General features: G+C 42.2%; 1 protein-coding gene across 1 annotated transcript in view; it reads left to right on the top strand.

Annotated features, from left to right (window-relative positions):
- The window catches only part of mttp (microsomal triglyceride transfer protein), a 62,255-nt gene that overhangs the window by 26,355 nt on the left and 19,426 nt on the right, over positions 1–16,474 (top strand). Inside the window, exons 4-12 of the mRNA XM_043674459.2 lie at positions 301–408; positions 1,637–1,753; positions 4,101–4,240; positions 4,651–4,801; positions 5,428–5,585; positions 6,902–7,070; positions 8,784–8,891; positions 11,740–11,952; positions 14,047–14,258. Coding sequence (XP_043530394.2) covers positions 301–408; positions 1,637–1,753; positions 4,101–4,240; positions 4,651–4,801; positions 5,428–5,585; positions 6,902–7,070; positions 8,784–8,891; positions 11,740–11,952; positions 14,047–14,258 — 1,376 coding nt within the window. The remainder of the gene's footprint in view (positions 1–300; positions 409–1,636; positions 1,754–4,100; positions 4,241–4,650; positions 4,802–5,427; positions 5,586–6,901; positions 7,071–8,783; positions 8,892–11,739; positions 11,953–14,046; positions 14,259–16,474) is intronic.

The following is a 16,474-nucleotide window of genomic DNA, read 5'->3' as shown; positions in this document are numbered from 1 at the left end:
TTCATGTGGTCCTTTGGCGGCTGTGCCTTTAACTGCTTCAGCCCTATGCTCTGGAATCCCCTTTCTAAGATTGTCTATCCCTCTGTCCTGCTTTAAGATGTTCCATGTCATTGGCCAAGCTTTTAGACACCTCTCCTAATATATTGTACATGGTTTTATGTCAAATTTAGTCTGATTACTGGGGACATTTTTGCCAAATTAAGAGTGCTACATAAATGCACGAAGTTGCTGTTGTTGAGGACTTTCAGAGTCTGTTTCCAGCACCAGGTTTTGATGTTTTTTGATGTTTTCATTTTCCAGGTGAAGACCTTTTATTCGTTTTCAAATGAACCAGTCATAATCCAGAACATCAAGAGAGGCCTCACCAGCCTGTTCCAAGTACAGCTCACAACAACCAGTCAGACTGAGGTAAACCTGTCTTTATGAAGCAATTCTATATGTTTTAGGGTTGTGATGGGTTCACAATTTCATGATTCATTATTTGGAGATCTAGTGTTGGATTTGGGTGTACAAAGTTAAAAATCACACAACACCAGGTTATAGACCAACAGGTTTAATTGGAAGCACTAGCTTTCGGAGCACTCCTCCTTCATCAACCACCTGACGAAGGAGCATCGCTCTGAAAGCTAGTTGCTTCCAATTAAACCTGTTGGCCTATAACCTGGTGTTGTGTGATTTTTAACTTCATGATTCATTGCAATTCACTATTCAAACTTGCTCCTGTACTCACTTCATTTAATCTCATTAAGTGCTGTCTCATGTTGGGTTTTTCTATTAAAAATCAGAAAATCAGCATTCACTCTTTCCAATACTGACCCTCAGTCACAGTAGTGTGTACTATCTACAAGAAATTCACTGCAGAAATTCACCAAGGTTCCTTAGACAGCACTTTCCAAACCCACAAACACTTCCATCTGGAAGGAAAAGGGCAGTAGGTAAGTGGGAACACATCCCCTGCAAGTTCCGCTCCAAGCCACTCACCATCCTGACTTGGAAATGTATCACTGTTCCGTCAGTGTCACTGGATGAAAATCCTGGAATTCCCTCCCTCAGGGAATTGTGGGTGTACTTTCTACTTGCTGCCTTCCGGAGGGCTATTGGGGATGGGCAATAAATGCTGGTCTCGCCAGTGATGCCCACAGCCCATGAATGAATGTAATGCAACAGCAATAATCTTTACCATGTCTGCAACTACTGATTGTGTGAGGTAACAAAGCAACTGAAATGACTCACAGGCGATGGGTAGAAGGGGTGACCAACTCCTGCGTAGTGATACCTGTCACAGCTAGGAATTGTCCAAAGACAAACCTGCTAGTTCTCTATTTGTTCGTGAGAAGGCAGAGGATTGTAAGGGTGGATACGTTGGGTGACCAGTGGAGAAAGTGATTAGGGTGGAGAGGAATGAAATGGTTGCAGGTGATGAAGCCTCAACAAGTTTTCCAACTGGAGTTAACAACCTAATGTGAAGGCCAAGTATTTTGTTTCCTCTACCTTTAATTATCTTATTTGATATCTCTAGTCTTTCTTTTCCCTCTTATTTTTCAACGTATTCTTGTTCCGCATCCCCCTCTTTTTCTCCCTTATTTCTCCTTTCAGTTTGTCTCATGTTGTTGTCTTTCGGCCCCATATTTACCAGGTTGACGTCTCTGGGAAGTGCAAGGTGAATTACCAAGCCCATGACAACAAGGTGACCAAAGTGAAATTATTGGACAGCTGCAAAGGAGTTCAGAGAGGATTCACCAGTCACAGCAAGGTCAGTATCGAGACGATATCCAGCACCTCGATCCCCATAGTGATCAACAGATCATTGGTATATGCAGGTTTGTCTATGAATAGAGAAGCTACGAAGAATTATATGGAGTTGCATCAAATTTACAGGGAAGAAACAGGCCATTCAGACCATCTGCTCCATGCAGTGTCGCTGCTCCAGACAGGCCTACTCACATCACATTTTACTTCATTAGCTATCTTCCTTTTCCTATCTCCCTCTTGTACCTAGCCAGCTTCTCCATGAACGTTTCAGTATTGCTCACCACAAACAGTCCCTTGCTAATGACAACTACATTCTCGCTACTGAATTTTTACCATTGAATTTATTACTGACTGTCTGTTAGGAGAGGTGATGGCTTAGTGTTATTATTGCTAGACTGTTAATCCAGAGACTCAGGTAATGTTCTGGAGGCTCCAGTCCCAATCCCACCATGATGAAATTTGAATTCAATATATTTTTAAAAAACTGAAATTAAGAGTCTAATGAAAATCTTAACTGGTCTGGCCCATGTGCCACACAGCAATAAGGTTAATTTGTAGCTACCCTCTGGGCAACTAAGGATGGGTAATAGGTGGCCAGGCTGTTGATGCTCACATCATGTGAACGAACTTAAAAAAAACTTCATTTATAACCCTTGGTTTTGGTAATCCCCACAACTGGAAACTTCTTCTCTACATCAATCCTATTGAACCCCTTTATCATTTTAGTGTCCTCTGTTTGGCTACCTCTTCTCCTCCTGCTTTTAGTGAAAAGGTTTTCAGTGTGTTCAGTCTTATCTGACAGCTGACACATTAGCAGTATGCTACATACCGCAACACGAGGGCCTTTGTACATGCTCCAGCCGAGGCTTATCCCCAAAATTCCCACTTATTCCTAGGGAGAACTGAGAAAAATAATGAGGGAGAGATAAAAGAAAGAATCCAGGCTTGTTGGGAGATTTCATTGGAGTGTTCAAATGATGTGGTTCTTTCGGTGAAGTAGTTATAAAGAAACAGTGCAGGACAGCCAGTAACCAAAGAACATAAGTTCCAGGTCATTGTAAAAGTAACAATGTGGGATGAGCAAATCTGTTTTTGAAAGCAGCTAGACACTGGGATCTGCGATATGCTGCTGGAAAGGGAGGTGAAAGTAGATTCAATAGGGACTTTCCAAGGGAGTTGGAGATGTGCTTGAAAAGGAAGGTTTTGTAAGACTAAAGGGAAAGAGCAGGAGATTGTAGCCAATTAGCTAGCCCTATCTGAGAACCAACAATGGGCGGAAAGGCTTACTTCAGTCCTCGGTCATTCCGTGATTCTTTGAAATAGTGAAAGAGTAGCATGTGGGAAGCTGGAAAAACAAAGAATCAAATGGTTAAAAAATTAGCATATGGAAAAAAAATCCAAGCTTGGGACTGATTGAGTTTACATGCGCACAGGTTCTACGGCACAGAAATGGCCCGTTAGCCCATCAATTCTGTGCTGAACTTGCTAGAGTTTTTTTTACAGCACTGAAAGAGGCCCTTTGTGCCTGCACTAATCATCTATCATCTCACTATTCTAAACGTCTTGACTAATAAAGGCAAATATCCCATATACCTTCTTATTCACTTAGACTGGAGAAGCTGTGATTAGTTAGATCTTACATTTCATCTGGTTAATTTTATAAGAAACAACAAGAGCTTCCTCGGCATCATTATGTGTATATGTATGAATGTGTACATAGTGTATATTGCTTACTGCATAGGATCATGTTGAGATGAGCTTGATGCTGAAAAGGGAGATGGCTGACATAGTTTATACTGATTGGCAACTCAGAAATAAGGGGAAATTTGCATGAAGTGGGACAAATAAGGCAGGAGCTAATGAAGGGGTGAGCATGAAAGAAGGAAATTACACTTCCTTTATTTTGAAATAAATTAATTCCTATATATGATTTAATAATGTATCATACGCAACTTTGATTAATGGCAAAGGAAATGATTCCTGCTTCTTGTTTGCTACTGGTATTAAATTGGATGAAAAACAACTTATTTTCACTTTTAATTATTTTCAACCAACCAGTTCTGACATGCTATGACACACCTCCAGGTCAGGTAGGTCTTGAACTTGGGCCTTTGAGTGCAGAGGTAGGAGCATTGCTACTGCATCACAAGAGTCCTGGAAATTGCATTTTTTGTCCAGCTGTGATGAGCCCTTAGTTTTAGTTAAGGGTTGTGACTTTGAGGGATCAACATCAGTCACCTATTTACAATGAGAGCCACTGACTGTAATGTGAAAAGCTGTATTCAGGGTGAGAGAGTGAAAGGATATTGTACGATTATGTATTTTAATACTGACTTGAATTTTTTTAGGTATTAGGAGTCAATACAACATCAACATCAGCTAGCATTTATCTACTGGAGAAGAATCTCATTCATTCAGTACTGTCTGAGGAACATATCCTGGTTTCACTCAATCTACGGCGAGAATTGGCAGCCAAAGTTTTATCAAAGTGAGTTCAAAATGTTGATACTTGGACAAAGGGGAGACTTGCATTTATGCAGTGCCTTTCTCAAACCTAGGGTATCCCAAAGAACTTTACAGCCAATTAAATAATTATTGAAGGTGATGTCATGGTTGCAATGTGAAAAATGTACAGTAGTTAAACATGTACCAGAATTCACTTATAGAGTTTTATCATTACAACACTGGAACTTGAGAAAGGGAGACAAGATTAATTATTTAAATATTATCGCTTGTAGTCAATAAATGGAAATGCCATTTCTAAACCCCGTCTTTTTACATTGAAATGAAGAAAAACATGAATATGCCTGTCAAATAAAGCAGCATGGTGGATATCTGCAGGAAACTGAACTGAGTGTGGAAGACACCTAACATGAAAACTCTTTCCTTCACTTTTAGACAGAGGTTGGAATTTCAGTTGACAAAGACTGGACCTAAACAAATCCAGGCAGAACAAATTAGCAGTGTTGTTGATTCTGTGAATCCTGAATATGTGTCCATCCCCTTGACCTCGGCAGCAGTCAAAGTAACATGCAAACGTTGCCCTTCAGTAAGTAGTCAAAACTTTAAAATGTTATTTTGGTCATGTTCGAGATTTAATTTTGCACGTTGAGTTAGACCTGAGGAAAAGTTTTCCATATTTTGCAGCCAGCATAAAAAAACAAGCATTTTCAATTCATAGAATCATATAATCCCCACGGTATGGAAGCAGGCCATTCAGCCTATCGAGTTTACACTGCCCCTCCAAACAGCATCCCAACCAGATCCACCCTACCCTATCCCTGTGACCCTGCCTTTCCCATGGCTAACCCCCCTAGCCTGGACACTATGGGCCATTTAGCCATGAGCAGAATTTTAATTGGCAGTCCCTTCATATTAAGGATACTCTTTCAGTGGATGGGTGTGGAAGAAGTAAGATGTTTCTTTTCAGAACAGCTTTGAGCCCTGCCTTAGCCACACTGGCTGTCCTGTATTCAGGCCATCAGTTCTCAGTCAGTCAACTGGGGACAGCTTGCAACTTCCTGTCTTTCTCTCTCTCACCATTCTCTGTCCCTCAGTGCTGCTCTCATGAATTGGAAGGTCTTGATATCATTTTAGATGATGGACTGCCATTATGGACAGGATAACCTGTGCCTGATAAGGATTAATTTTGTATTTCTCTCTCTCTGTTGGTAGCTTATTGAATATTGGAAGACCATACGGGAGGAACTAGAGCCTAAGAATCTCGCAAAAGCCTCTGCCACCAGGAGTTTCCTATTGCTGGTTCAAGCTTTGAGAAAAGCCAAGAAGGAAGATATCCTGAAAGTCCTGAGAAGTGAGAAGGACAGCACGCTGTGAGTCACACTCTCACTCGCAGCTCTCAGACAATTTAGGATTTTGAGGATGGACTTGCTGAGTCAGTTTGCCAAGGCCATACAAGGCAAGAAGGAGGCAGATAATAAGGATCATCATTAAAGACAAGAAAGTAGTGGAGAAACGTTGTATTTCTTGAAAATCAGTGAGACTCTTTGATTAAAATAGAAATTGCTGGAGAAACTCAGCAGGTCTGGCAGCATCTCTGGAGAGAAAGCAGAGTTAATTTTTCAAGTCCAGTAACCCCTGCAGGACTCTGCAGCCATCAGGACTCAATGTTGAATGCAATAATTTTGGCACCTGAGCATCTTCTTTCATGTCCTTCATCCACCCCCACACCCCCAGGCCTCTAATAACATGGGCTGCTTTTAGCACAGCCAAACCCATTTTCATCTACACATGGTTCCCGTTATCACCTAGCTAGCTTCTCTTCTTCCTGTTCTGAAGAAGACTCATACTGGACTGAAAGAACTCTGTTTTCTCTCTCCATGGATGCTGCCAGACATGCTGAGTATCTCTAGCAATTTCTGTTTTTGTCTGTTTTCCAACAGCTGCAATTCTTTGTTTAATTTTAAACTGATTACAAAGGCGTAAAGCTAACAAACACAATTACAGGTAGTAACTGAATCATTCTCTTCATCTCTTTCATATGCCACCCCCCCCCCCCGGCCCGCCTCCCCATTCCAACAATAACCCCTAGGATTGAAGTCAAATGGTCTAAATGAAAAAGTTGCAACCGCAGATTGCCACTATTCAGCACAAAAATTGGGAGTAAACCCATTCACAGGACAAGAGGTGCTTTGAATCAAAGTTTAGCATCCTTTAGTTTCTGGACTAAGGGGACTGTTACCCATCAGTTAATTGTCTTAAAATAAGATACACTAGTGAAAATAGTAAGTGAAACTAGTTGAACTTGCCTTGCGTATATTAACATGGAATGCACAGTTTGAACTAGTGCCATTGTTTCTAAGTTTTAATAGTGGTATTTACCCAGATGTCCACTGCTGGCACCTTGTGGTATTTGCCACCTTTACCAGCATGCGGTTGTTTATGCAACTAGGGCAACAAGTTGATGATTGGTTAGTGAGGTGATGAATTGATTTGTCTGTGTTGAATAGTTCAATATTTCTTAAGTTTGAGCTGGATAGTTCCTTAATACAGAGTAACATCTCTGTGACCGTGGACAGGGTAGAAGCAATTACTCAATGTAAAGTTGGAACTTTGGAACTTGATGTTTGCTCCTCAGATCTGTGATCAATTGCACTCATCCAGTTACTATTCAATCTTTCTGTCCCAGTCCACAGCTAGTTGATGCTGTGACTTCAGCTCAGACCTCAGCTTCATTGGCAGCGATGCTGGAGTTCTTAGATTTTGGAAATGACAGTAGCACCATCTTACAGGAAAGGTTTCTGTATGCTTGTGGCTTTGCTTCTCACCCCACTGAGGAATTACTGAAAGCGTTAATGGTGAGTATTTCAGTCTAAGAAATGAGATATTGCAACACTGACATGATCTTTAAAAATTGTACTTTTTTTAGTTATGTCCTCTTCCTGTCCTAATGCATTGACTCTTATTGGGATGAATTCCTGAGAATAGTAGCACTGTGCATTACCCTTATGGTCATTCTGCATCGGTAGAGCAGGGCCAGCATTATGTGAGGATCTTTATTGCTGCCAATGACATTGTTAAAGAATACAAAGCAATGCCTGTGACTTTTTGGATGAGCAGTAGATTCAGTAAGTTTGAGAAACAAGTCCCAGAATATCAGAAGGCCAGCAAAGAGTGAAAGAGATATAAAAAACAACTTGAGTCCTATCACTGAGGTACAGCCACACATGATTCTCTTTACATTAGGAAGCATTCAGGGATTGGGAGTTCTGGCTCTGAGTCATTAAGGATGATTGTCACCAAATGTCCAAACATGAAGACTTTACCCAAGGTTGGGAATGCCAACTACTCACGCCCAGCCTGCTCCAAGGGGGTGAATGACCAAATACTGACTTGGGAAAGGGAGAGCTTTAACCCTCACTTTCCAATTTACAGACTCGATAAGATTAATACATGCTTTTTGGAGATATGCAGATACAGGGCAGCCATTGGGTCTCCATCAAAGAGATATCAAAGGGTATGAAGGGGAGAAAGCCAAGTGGGCAAATCTTTCAGTCATTCATGGACAGGAGAGTCACTGGTTGGATTGGAATTTATTGCCCATCCCTGGTTGCTTGTCCCTTGAGAAGGTATTGTGGAGCCACCTTCCTGAATAGCTGCAGTCCTTGTGGTGTGGGTATACCCATGTTACTATTAGGGAAGGAATTAATGATATGTAATTTCCAGATTTCCAGAATATTGAAGAAATATATTTTTCGAAGGAAGTTCTAAGGCTGTGAGATGCTCAGGGTATTCCAAGCACGGGAGGGGGTCACTGTGAGTAATAATGTTTGTCAGTCTGAGGGCCTTCTATGGTGTTCAACCATGTTTCTCACAAAGTAAAACTTGGATCGATAAACAATACTCACTAAACAACTACAGGAAGTGAAACTTGAAACTGACTGTACTGACTGAAGTGGTCTTGCATACATTAATACGGAACTCACAGATTGGACCAGTGACATTGTTTCCAAGTTTTACTTGTGGTAGATAACCACTGCTGGCACCTTGTGGTATTTGCCACCTTTACCAGATTATAGTTGTTTGAGATTTTGCCCCCGCATTGGTTTTGTTTTCTCTCGGGTCTATCCAGTGGTTATTGGTAGAGGATACAACAATGTAGAGTGCCTACAGAAGAGACATTGTTCTCAGATAACAAGAAGTCTTGTTGCTTGATAGGAGGAAGTACATTTGGTCCTGCAGAATTTCTAGAACCTTAAGCAGCTGGTACAGATACATCTGCTCTCTCTGAAAGTGAGAATAGAACCCTTGATTCCACCCTTAGACTGTGTGTGACTTCAGTAGAATAGGTGGAGCCAATGTGGCATGAACATGAACCCTTTAAGAACCATGACCTTATACACCATTACTAGTAGGAGACTTGGTCTTGTAAGTTTTGTTCCATGATAACAATCTGAACCATGCTAATGTGCTATTAATTGTTACATGTTTGCTTCCACCCAATCTTTATTTTATGAAAACTATCTCTGCTTTTCACATCAAGAGGTTTTCTTGTCCCTGGTCTGTCACAGGCTAAATTTAATGGAAAAATCAAGAGCAATGATATCCGAGAAACAGTTGTGATTATCATCGGGGCACTCATCAGGAAGTTCTGCCAGAAAGGACAGTGTGAACTGCCGGTGAGTACAGGTACAACTAGAAAGTCTGCCGCCTTTCGTTTACATAGAATTCTATTCAACCTACAGCACAGAAAGAGGCCATTCAGCCCAACTCCTCAGTGCCAGCATTTACACTTCAAATGAACCTTCTCCCACTCCTCTTCATATTTTCATATCACCATATCTTTTTATTACTTTCTCCATCCTGTCTGTGGAGTTTTCCTGTAAACATATTTGTACGGATCAGTGATCATGCCTTATAGGAGTGAGTTGGAAATTTCCAAAAACGCCCCTTATTCTCCCACCTCCACCTCACCACCACCAATCAACCCATCACTCCCCAGACCATCCCCCAATAAAGAGGTTTCTTCTGGTTTCCCTCCATGGAGCTGCAACTTCCAGACTTTGGGATAAATTCCCCACATTGAGGTCTTCAGATATCCTCATTGACTGCTTGCTGCTGTATCTATTTTCCAATCTACCATGGGAAACCATCCCCATGGCGGGAATATAGTAACAAAATGTCCCAGTGCGGCTCCTGGTTATTGTCTAGTCTGGTCTGGCAAAGATGCCTGAGACAAATGGAAGTAGGGAACAGCTGATGGTGAGATGTTATTTGATAACAGGATGAGTATTTGATTGGGTGTAAACACATCGACATATATCTGTATTGTTGGGGTGAAGTCTGACCAGGAACATAAAACCATAAGAAATAGGAGTGGAAGCAGGCCATTCGGTCCCTCGAGCTGCACCACTATTCAACAGGATCGTAGCTGATCTGACATTCCTCACATCAACATTCTGCATTTTCCATATAACCCTTGCTTCCCCAGCTGATCAAGAATCCATCTCTTTCAGCCTCAGCTTATACTGTATTCTGTCTAATCAACACTTTTACTTTTAGTATTTGAAATAACTCCACAAAGGCTGGTAAACCAAGTCACCCTTTATTTACATGTGCACAGTAAATGTCACTGACCCAGTTAGCACAGAGCCAGCTTCTAGAGTGAACAGATCTCTTGACACTCCTATTTATATCTGTCAGCCAAGACTCCTTGATCAAACCAGGTTAACAGCTCCAAGCAGGGAACTCCTATTCTATGAGGTCCACCTGGCTGACATTGTTCCCATCACTGCAGTATTGAATACTGCCCTCTATTCACTGGTACCTTCACCTAAGCCTGCCTTATCAAGGCCATGTACATTCTATCCTCTCTCAAGTCTAATCCGTGAAAACATTCTGTAATTTTACAAACCTCAATAGTCTCCAACTTTGTGTTTTCTAGATAAATTAGTCGATGTCTTTCCTGATAGTTTTACCTCTCAGTCCTAGAATTGGGAATGCTACATTGATGGTAATGTGGTACATACATTGGGAATCAGGTAGGAGCTAGATTGAGCAATTGGCAGGAAATCACTGGACAAGAAGCCCATTTCTCTGTAGCCCACCTGAAAGAGGGTAAATTTGAATCCCATCTTTGAATGCCACTCAAATGTAGCCATTCCCCTCCAGGTTTCGTTGCTGGGATGTTCAAGCTACAAAATGAAAGAAATTACATTTATAGAACATTTTTCACTACCTTAGGGGTGTATTTCAAAGAGCTTTAAAGCCAATGAGATATCTTTGAGGTCCAGTATTTGTTCCAAAATAGGAAACACAGCAGTCAATTTGCACACAGCAAGATCCCACAAACAGAACAATGGTAAATAACCATTTAATCCATCTAAGATGTTGACTGAATAAATTATTACTGGCCAGGACATCAGGGAGAACACCCCTGTTCTGCTTCAAAGGAATGCTACAGAATCTTTTAGATTCACCTAAACAGGCAGGTTGGGCCTCAGTGTATTCCCTCATCCAAAACGTGACCCCTTTGACAGTGCAACACTTCCTTATTCCAGCCATTCATAGTCTAAAAAACAAATGCCCAGCAGCAATAAGGTCATTGACTTGGACGTTAAATAATGTACCTTTTTATGATAAGGTTGGGCATTTTAAAGTCTGTTGACAAGGCTGCCATTCAGTAATTGACCTTAGGCAAAGGTAAAGCTGCTGTCGTCCCAGAGGACCACTCTATCATTAGAGAGACACCACCAGTGGTGATTTTACCTGAGGGTCAGCACGCCTCAGGCAAGGGGAGAGGTTGTGAAGGAGATATCTTCATGGTAACCTCAGCCAGTGTGGGAATTGAACCCATGCTGGTGGTGTCACTAGCAATCTAGAGGACTGAGATAACCGCCTCCCAAATACTTTAATCCTATCTGCTGTATCAACAACAACTTACATTTATAGTGTTTCACATGAGTGTTGGCAGGTACAACATGACACACAAACCCACTCAGGAGCAAAGATTATAAGATTTAAATATTATCTTAAAGGTGGGGGTTAGATTAGATTAGATTACTTACAGTGTGGAAACAGGCCCTTCGGCCCAACAAGTCCACACCGCCCCGCCGAAGCGCAACCCACCCATACCCCTACCTTTACCCCTTACCTAACACTATGGGCAATTTAGCATGGCCAATTCACCTGACCCTGCACATCTTTGGACTGTGGGAGGAAACCGGAGCACCCGGAGGAAACCCACGCAGACACGGGGAGAACGTGCAAACTCCACACAGTCAGTCGCCTGAGGCGGGAATTGAACCCGGGTCTCTGGCGTTGTGAGGCAGCAGGGCTAACCACTGTGCCACCGTGCCGCCCACAAAGGTAGGGAGGTAGACAGGTTTAGGGAGGGGATTCCAGAGGTTTGGGACCCAGGTAGCTGAAGGCACAGCTGCCACTGGTGGAGAAATGGCACAAGGAACATTAGTAACTTGGATATTATTTTAACATTCCTGTGCCCAATATTATTCCTTTCTCTTTCAGGCTGTGATCAAAGCGAAAGAAATTATCCTTAATGGTGCAGAATCAGCAAAAAAGGAATCTGATATTGAGATGTACATCTTATCTTTGAAGAATTCTCTTCTCCCTGATGCTATTCCTATTTTACTGAAGCACGCAGAGTCTGGAACTGGACCCATCAGTAATATCGCTCTCTCGACTATCCAGAAATATGAACGAGTATACATCACAGAGGAGGTGAAATGACATGTCATTATTATGGACTCATCGAATCATACCGTCCAGAGGGAGACTATTCAGCCTGTTGTGTCTGTACCAGTTCCACTCTCCCACCCAGTCACAGCTCTAAAAATTACTTTATAAAAGCTAAGGTTCCTATCAACAAATCTGTATGCAAACCTGCTTGGACACAAACTGCTCATTATACTTGTCGCAAAAGAACAGCAGATAAATGTAATCTGCCTTAGCAAGTTGAAATGTTGATCTCACTCTCTGTCCATCTTCTCTGCAGCCATAACATTGTATTCCTCACTCTGTTCTTTTCCCCTGATGCACTTTGACTGATGTGATCTACCTATACTGCACGCAAAACAAAGCTTTTCACTGTACCTAAGTACATGTGACAATAAATCAAATCAAATCAAATCAAATGGAAAAATTGCAAAATAGAAAATTGCAAAAATGTGAATGTTTCCACACATGCTGGAAGTACTCAGGTCCAGCAGCATCTGTGGAGAGAGAAACAGAGTTAACATTTCAGATCGATGGTTTTTCATCAGAACTGGTAAACACTAGCAATATAAGAGATTTTAGGTGAGGGCGGAGATACAGAAAGACAGGGATGGAAAGAAAGAACAGAAGGAAAGATCTACAATAGGGTGTAAGGCAGGAATATAAAAGTGAAGGTGTTCCCTCTTCGGTGTTTGCACAGGAAGGAAATGAGAGAAGGGAAGGAGATGCCAGAAGACTGAAACAGGATGCTGAAGGGGGAACACTGTTTTCAGAATTTGTTTTTAATTATTCATTCATTGAATGTTGGCATCACTGGTTGGACAATCCCTAATTATCCCTTGGTACAGTTAAGAGTCAATCACATTGTTGTGTGTCTGGAGTCACATGTAGGTCAGACTGGGTAAGGAAGGCAGTTTTTCTTCACTAGAGGGGTTTTTATAATAATGGCTACATGTTTATTAGGCATTTTGTATTCCAGATTTCAAATTTCACTCTATACCATAGTGGGATTTGAACCAAAATCTCCTGAACATTAGCCCAGGGCTCTGGATTGCTTGTATAGTGACATTACTACTTCAGCCCATGGATGCAGGTGGGAGGGGAAAGAAGATGATAGTTTTAGTGGTGGCGTCCAAAGTCCCTCCCAAACACTTTGAAATGTTGATTTGCCAATACTTCATTCAGTTTCATAGTCACTGCTCATGACCTGGCCACCTCTACAAGTTGGGAGTTAGCATGGTTCAGTCTGCCAGCTTATCCCCAAACTTCAGCTACACATCCTTCCATCCTTTTCCCACTCTGGTCTCTCTGATCTTGACCTCCTGTTTTGTTCCAATGAAACTCACAGAAACTTGAGAAACAGCTCCTCAGCTTCCCATCCTCCAGATTTAACACAGAGTTCAATCAACACAGAGTAACAATATTTCCTTCATTGAGACAGGAGTGCTGTTGGTAATGATGTCACTCGCACCTTCTTTAGGCTCAGATTTTGCACTTTACTGGTCCCATCACCATCTTCTCTTGCCTCGCAATGTCACCCCTTTTGCTTTCCTCCTGCCTTCCATCCTATTATAAACCCTCCTTTTTGTTCTTCTCCTCCCTTTTGTTCTCTGTCCCCACGCTTGATTAAAACCTATTCTGTCTCTGAAGTTTCCAGTTCTGAAGAAGGATCATAGACCTGAACATTTACTATCCTCCTCTCACCGCAGATGCTGCCAGACCCACTTGCTGTTTTCATTACAAATTTCCAGACATCTCCAGTAAATTTTGCTTTAGTGCCAGATAATTCTTTTTGGGGATGTTGATTGACTGATAAATTTGTGACCAGTACACCAGATATTGCTCCCCTGACCTTGTGGCACAGTGGCAGTGTCCTGACCTCTGAGCCAGGAGGTCTGTGTTCAAGTCCTATCTGCTCCAGAACTGTGTAATACCATCTCTGACCAGGTTGTTTAGAAGGTATCTAGAGTGAACTTGGCCCAGTGTCTATTCTCCAGTCGGTAGCTTGTTTCATTGCCTCACTGAATAACTTTGAACAGATGCATTGCATGGAGTGTCCACGTTCCTGGAACTCAAATCCTCTGGTTTGTGTCTGACCAGGTGAGGAAGACAATGAACAGGATCTATCATCAGAACCGAAGGACACATGAGAAGACTGTGCGGACAACTGCCGCTGACATTATCTTCAACAACAACCCGTCATACATGGAGGTTAAAAACATTCTGCTCTCCATTGGAGAGCTACCAACTGAAATGAGCAAATACCTGCTCTCGAAGATTCAGGATATTCTGCGATTTAAACTTCCTGGCAGGTAATTAGGACCTTTGCTGTCATGTGTACATTGTGTTCTATTATAAAACAGATGTAAGGGAATTGCCAGTGTAATTCTGAGGGTAGATGAGTAGAAATGTCAGATGCAGCAGGTTGTTGTTATTTAGAGTCTGCCACCTGAAAACAGATTCAATTTCCAAAAGGCTCAACTGGATTAGTGTTTACAAAGGAATAGAAATGCAGGTTTACAGGGAAAGAGCGGGGAATTAGATAAAGCTTTCAAAGTGCTAATATGTTCAAGATGGGCCATGTGGACTCCTTCTGTGTTCTAATTTCTGTTACTAGAATTACTATTCAGCAGCAGTCGTTTGTACCATGTAAAAGATGCACTGCTGAAATTCACTAAGGCTTCTTAGACAGTACCTTCCAAATCCATGATCACTTCCATCTGAAAGGAAAAGGGCAGCAGATACATGGGAACATCACCCCCTGCAAGTTCCCCTCTAAGACACTCACCATCTGACTTGGAAATATCTTAGATACATAGAATCCCTGCAGTGCAGAAGCAGACCATTGACTCTCCAAACAGCATCCCACCCACACTCACCCCCTCCCCTGTCCCTATAACCCTGCATTTCCCATGGCTAATCACCTAGCCTGCACATCCCTGGACACTTTTGGCAATTTAGTTTGGCCAATCCACCTAACCTGCACATCTTTTGACTGTGGGACAAAACTCCACACAAAGAGTCATCTAAGAGTGAAATCGAACCAGGGTCCTTGGCGCTGAGCAACCACATCATTTCAGCAAAAATATCACTGTTATATACCACAGTTCCTTCAATGTCTCCAGGGCAAAATCTTAGAATTCTCTCCCTTAGGGCATATATGGTTGACCTTCGTCTGATTAACTGCAGCAGTTCAAAAGGTCAGCTCACCACCACCTTCTCAAGGGTAACTAAGGATGAGCAATAAATGCTGGCCCAGCCAGTGACACCTACATCTCACGAGTAAATAAAAGGTCTCCAAACCTTGGCAACCAATCAACAATCTGTGTTCATATGGCATAACAAATCCTTCCCTCTTACATTGGTATTTCTTGTGAATTGTTTGTATAGAGTCATTGAGTCATACAGATGTACAGCACGGAAACAGACCGTTCGGTTCAAATCATCCATGCCAACCAGATAACCCAACCCAATCTAGTCCCTCCTGCCAGCACCCGACCCATATCCCTCCAAACCCTTCCTATTCATATACCCATCCAAATGCCTCTTAAATGTTGCAATTGTACCAGCCTCCACCACTTCATCTGGCAGCTCATTCCATACACGTACCACCCTCTGTGTGAAAAGGTTGCCCTTTAGGTCTCTTTTATATCTTTGCCCTCTCACCCTAAATCTATGCCCTCTAATTCTGGATTCCTCCAGCCCAGGGAAGAGACTTTGTCAATTTATCCTATCCATGTCCCTCATGATTTTATAAACCTCTATAAGGTCACCCCTAAGCCTCCGACGCTCCAGGGAAAACAGCCCCAGCCTATTCAACCTCTAACGATAGCTCAAATCCTCCAACCCTGGCAACATCCTTGTAAATCTTCTCTGAATCCTTTCAAGTTTCACAACATCCTTCTGGTAGGAAGGAGAGCAGAATTGCACACAATATTCAAACAGTGGCCTAACCAGTGTCCTGTATAGGTGCAACATGACCTCCCAACTCCTCTACTCAATACTCTGACCAATAAAGGAAAGCATACTAGCTGCCTTCTTCACTATCTTGTCTACTTGCGACTCCACTTTCAAGGAGCTATGAACCTGCACTCCAAAGTCTCTTTGTTCAGCAACACTCCATAGGACCTTACCATTAAGTGTATAAGTCCTGCTAAGATTTGCTTTCACGAAATGCAGCACCTCACATTTAACTAAATTAAACTCCATCTGCCACTTCTGAGCCCATTGGCCCGTCTGATCAAGATTCCGTTGTACGCTGAGGTAACCCTCTTCGCTGTCCACTACACCTCCAATTTTGGTAGGTCATCTACAAACTTACTAACTATACCTCTTTTGCTCACATTCAAATTAGATTACTTACAGTGTGGAAACAGGCCCTTCGGCCCAACAAGTCCACACCGACCCGCTGAAGCGCAATGCGCCCAGTCCCCTACATTTACCCCTTCACCTAACACTACGGGCAATTTCCCATGGTCAATTCACCTGACCTGCACATTTTGGATTGTGGGAGGAAGCCGGAGCACCC

This window comes from Chiloscyllium plagiosum, unplaced genomic scaffold (genome assembly GCF_037043375.1).
Source record: "Chiloscyllium plagiosum isolate Xiang-an unplaced genomic scaffold, Cpla_swu_hap1 HiC_scaffold_36, whole genome shotgun sequence".
Taxonomy (NCBI): Eukaryota; Metazoa; Chordata; class Chondrichthyes; order Orectolobiformes; family Hemiscylliidae; genus Chiloscyllium; species Chiloscyllium plagiosum.
The sequence above is the reverse complement of the archived record's forward strand: the minus strand, read 5'-3'. Positions and strand labels throughout refer to the sequence as shown.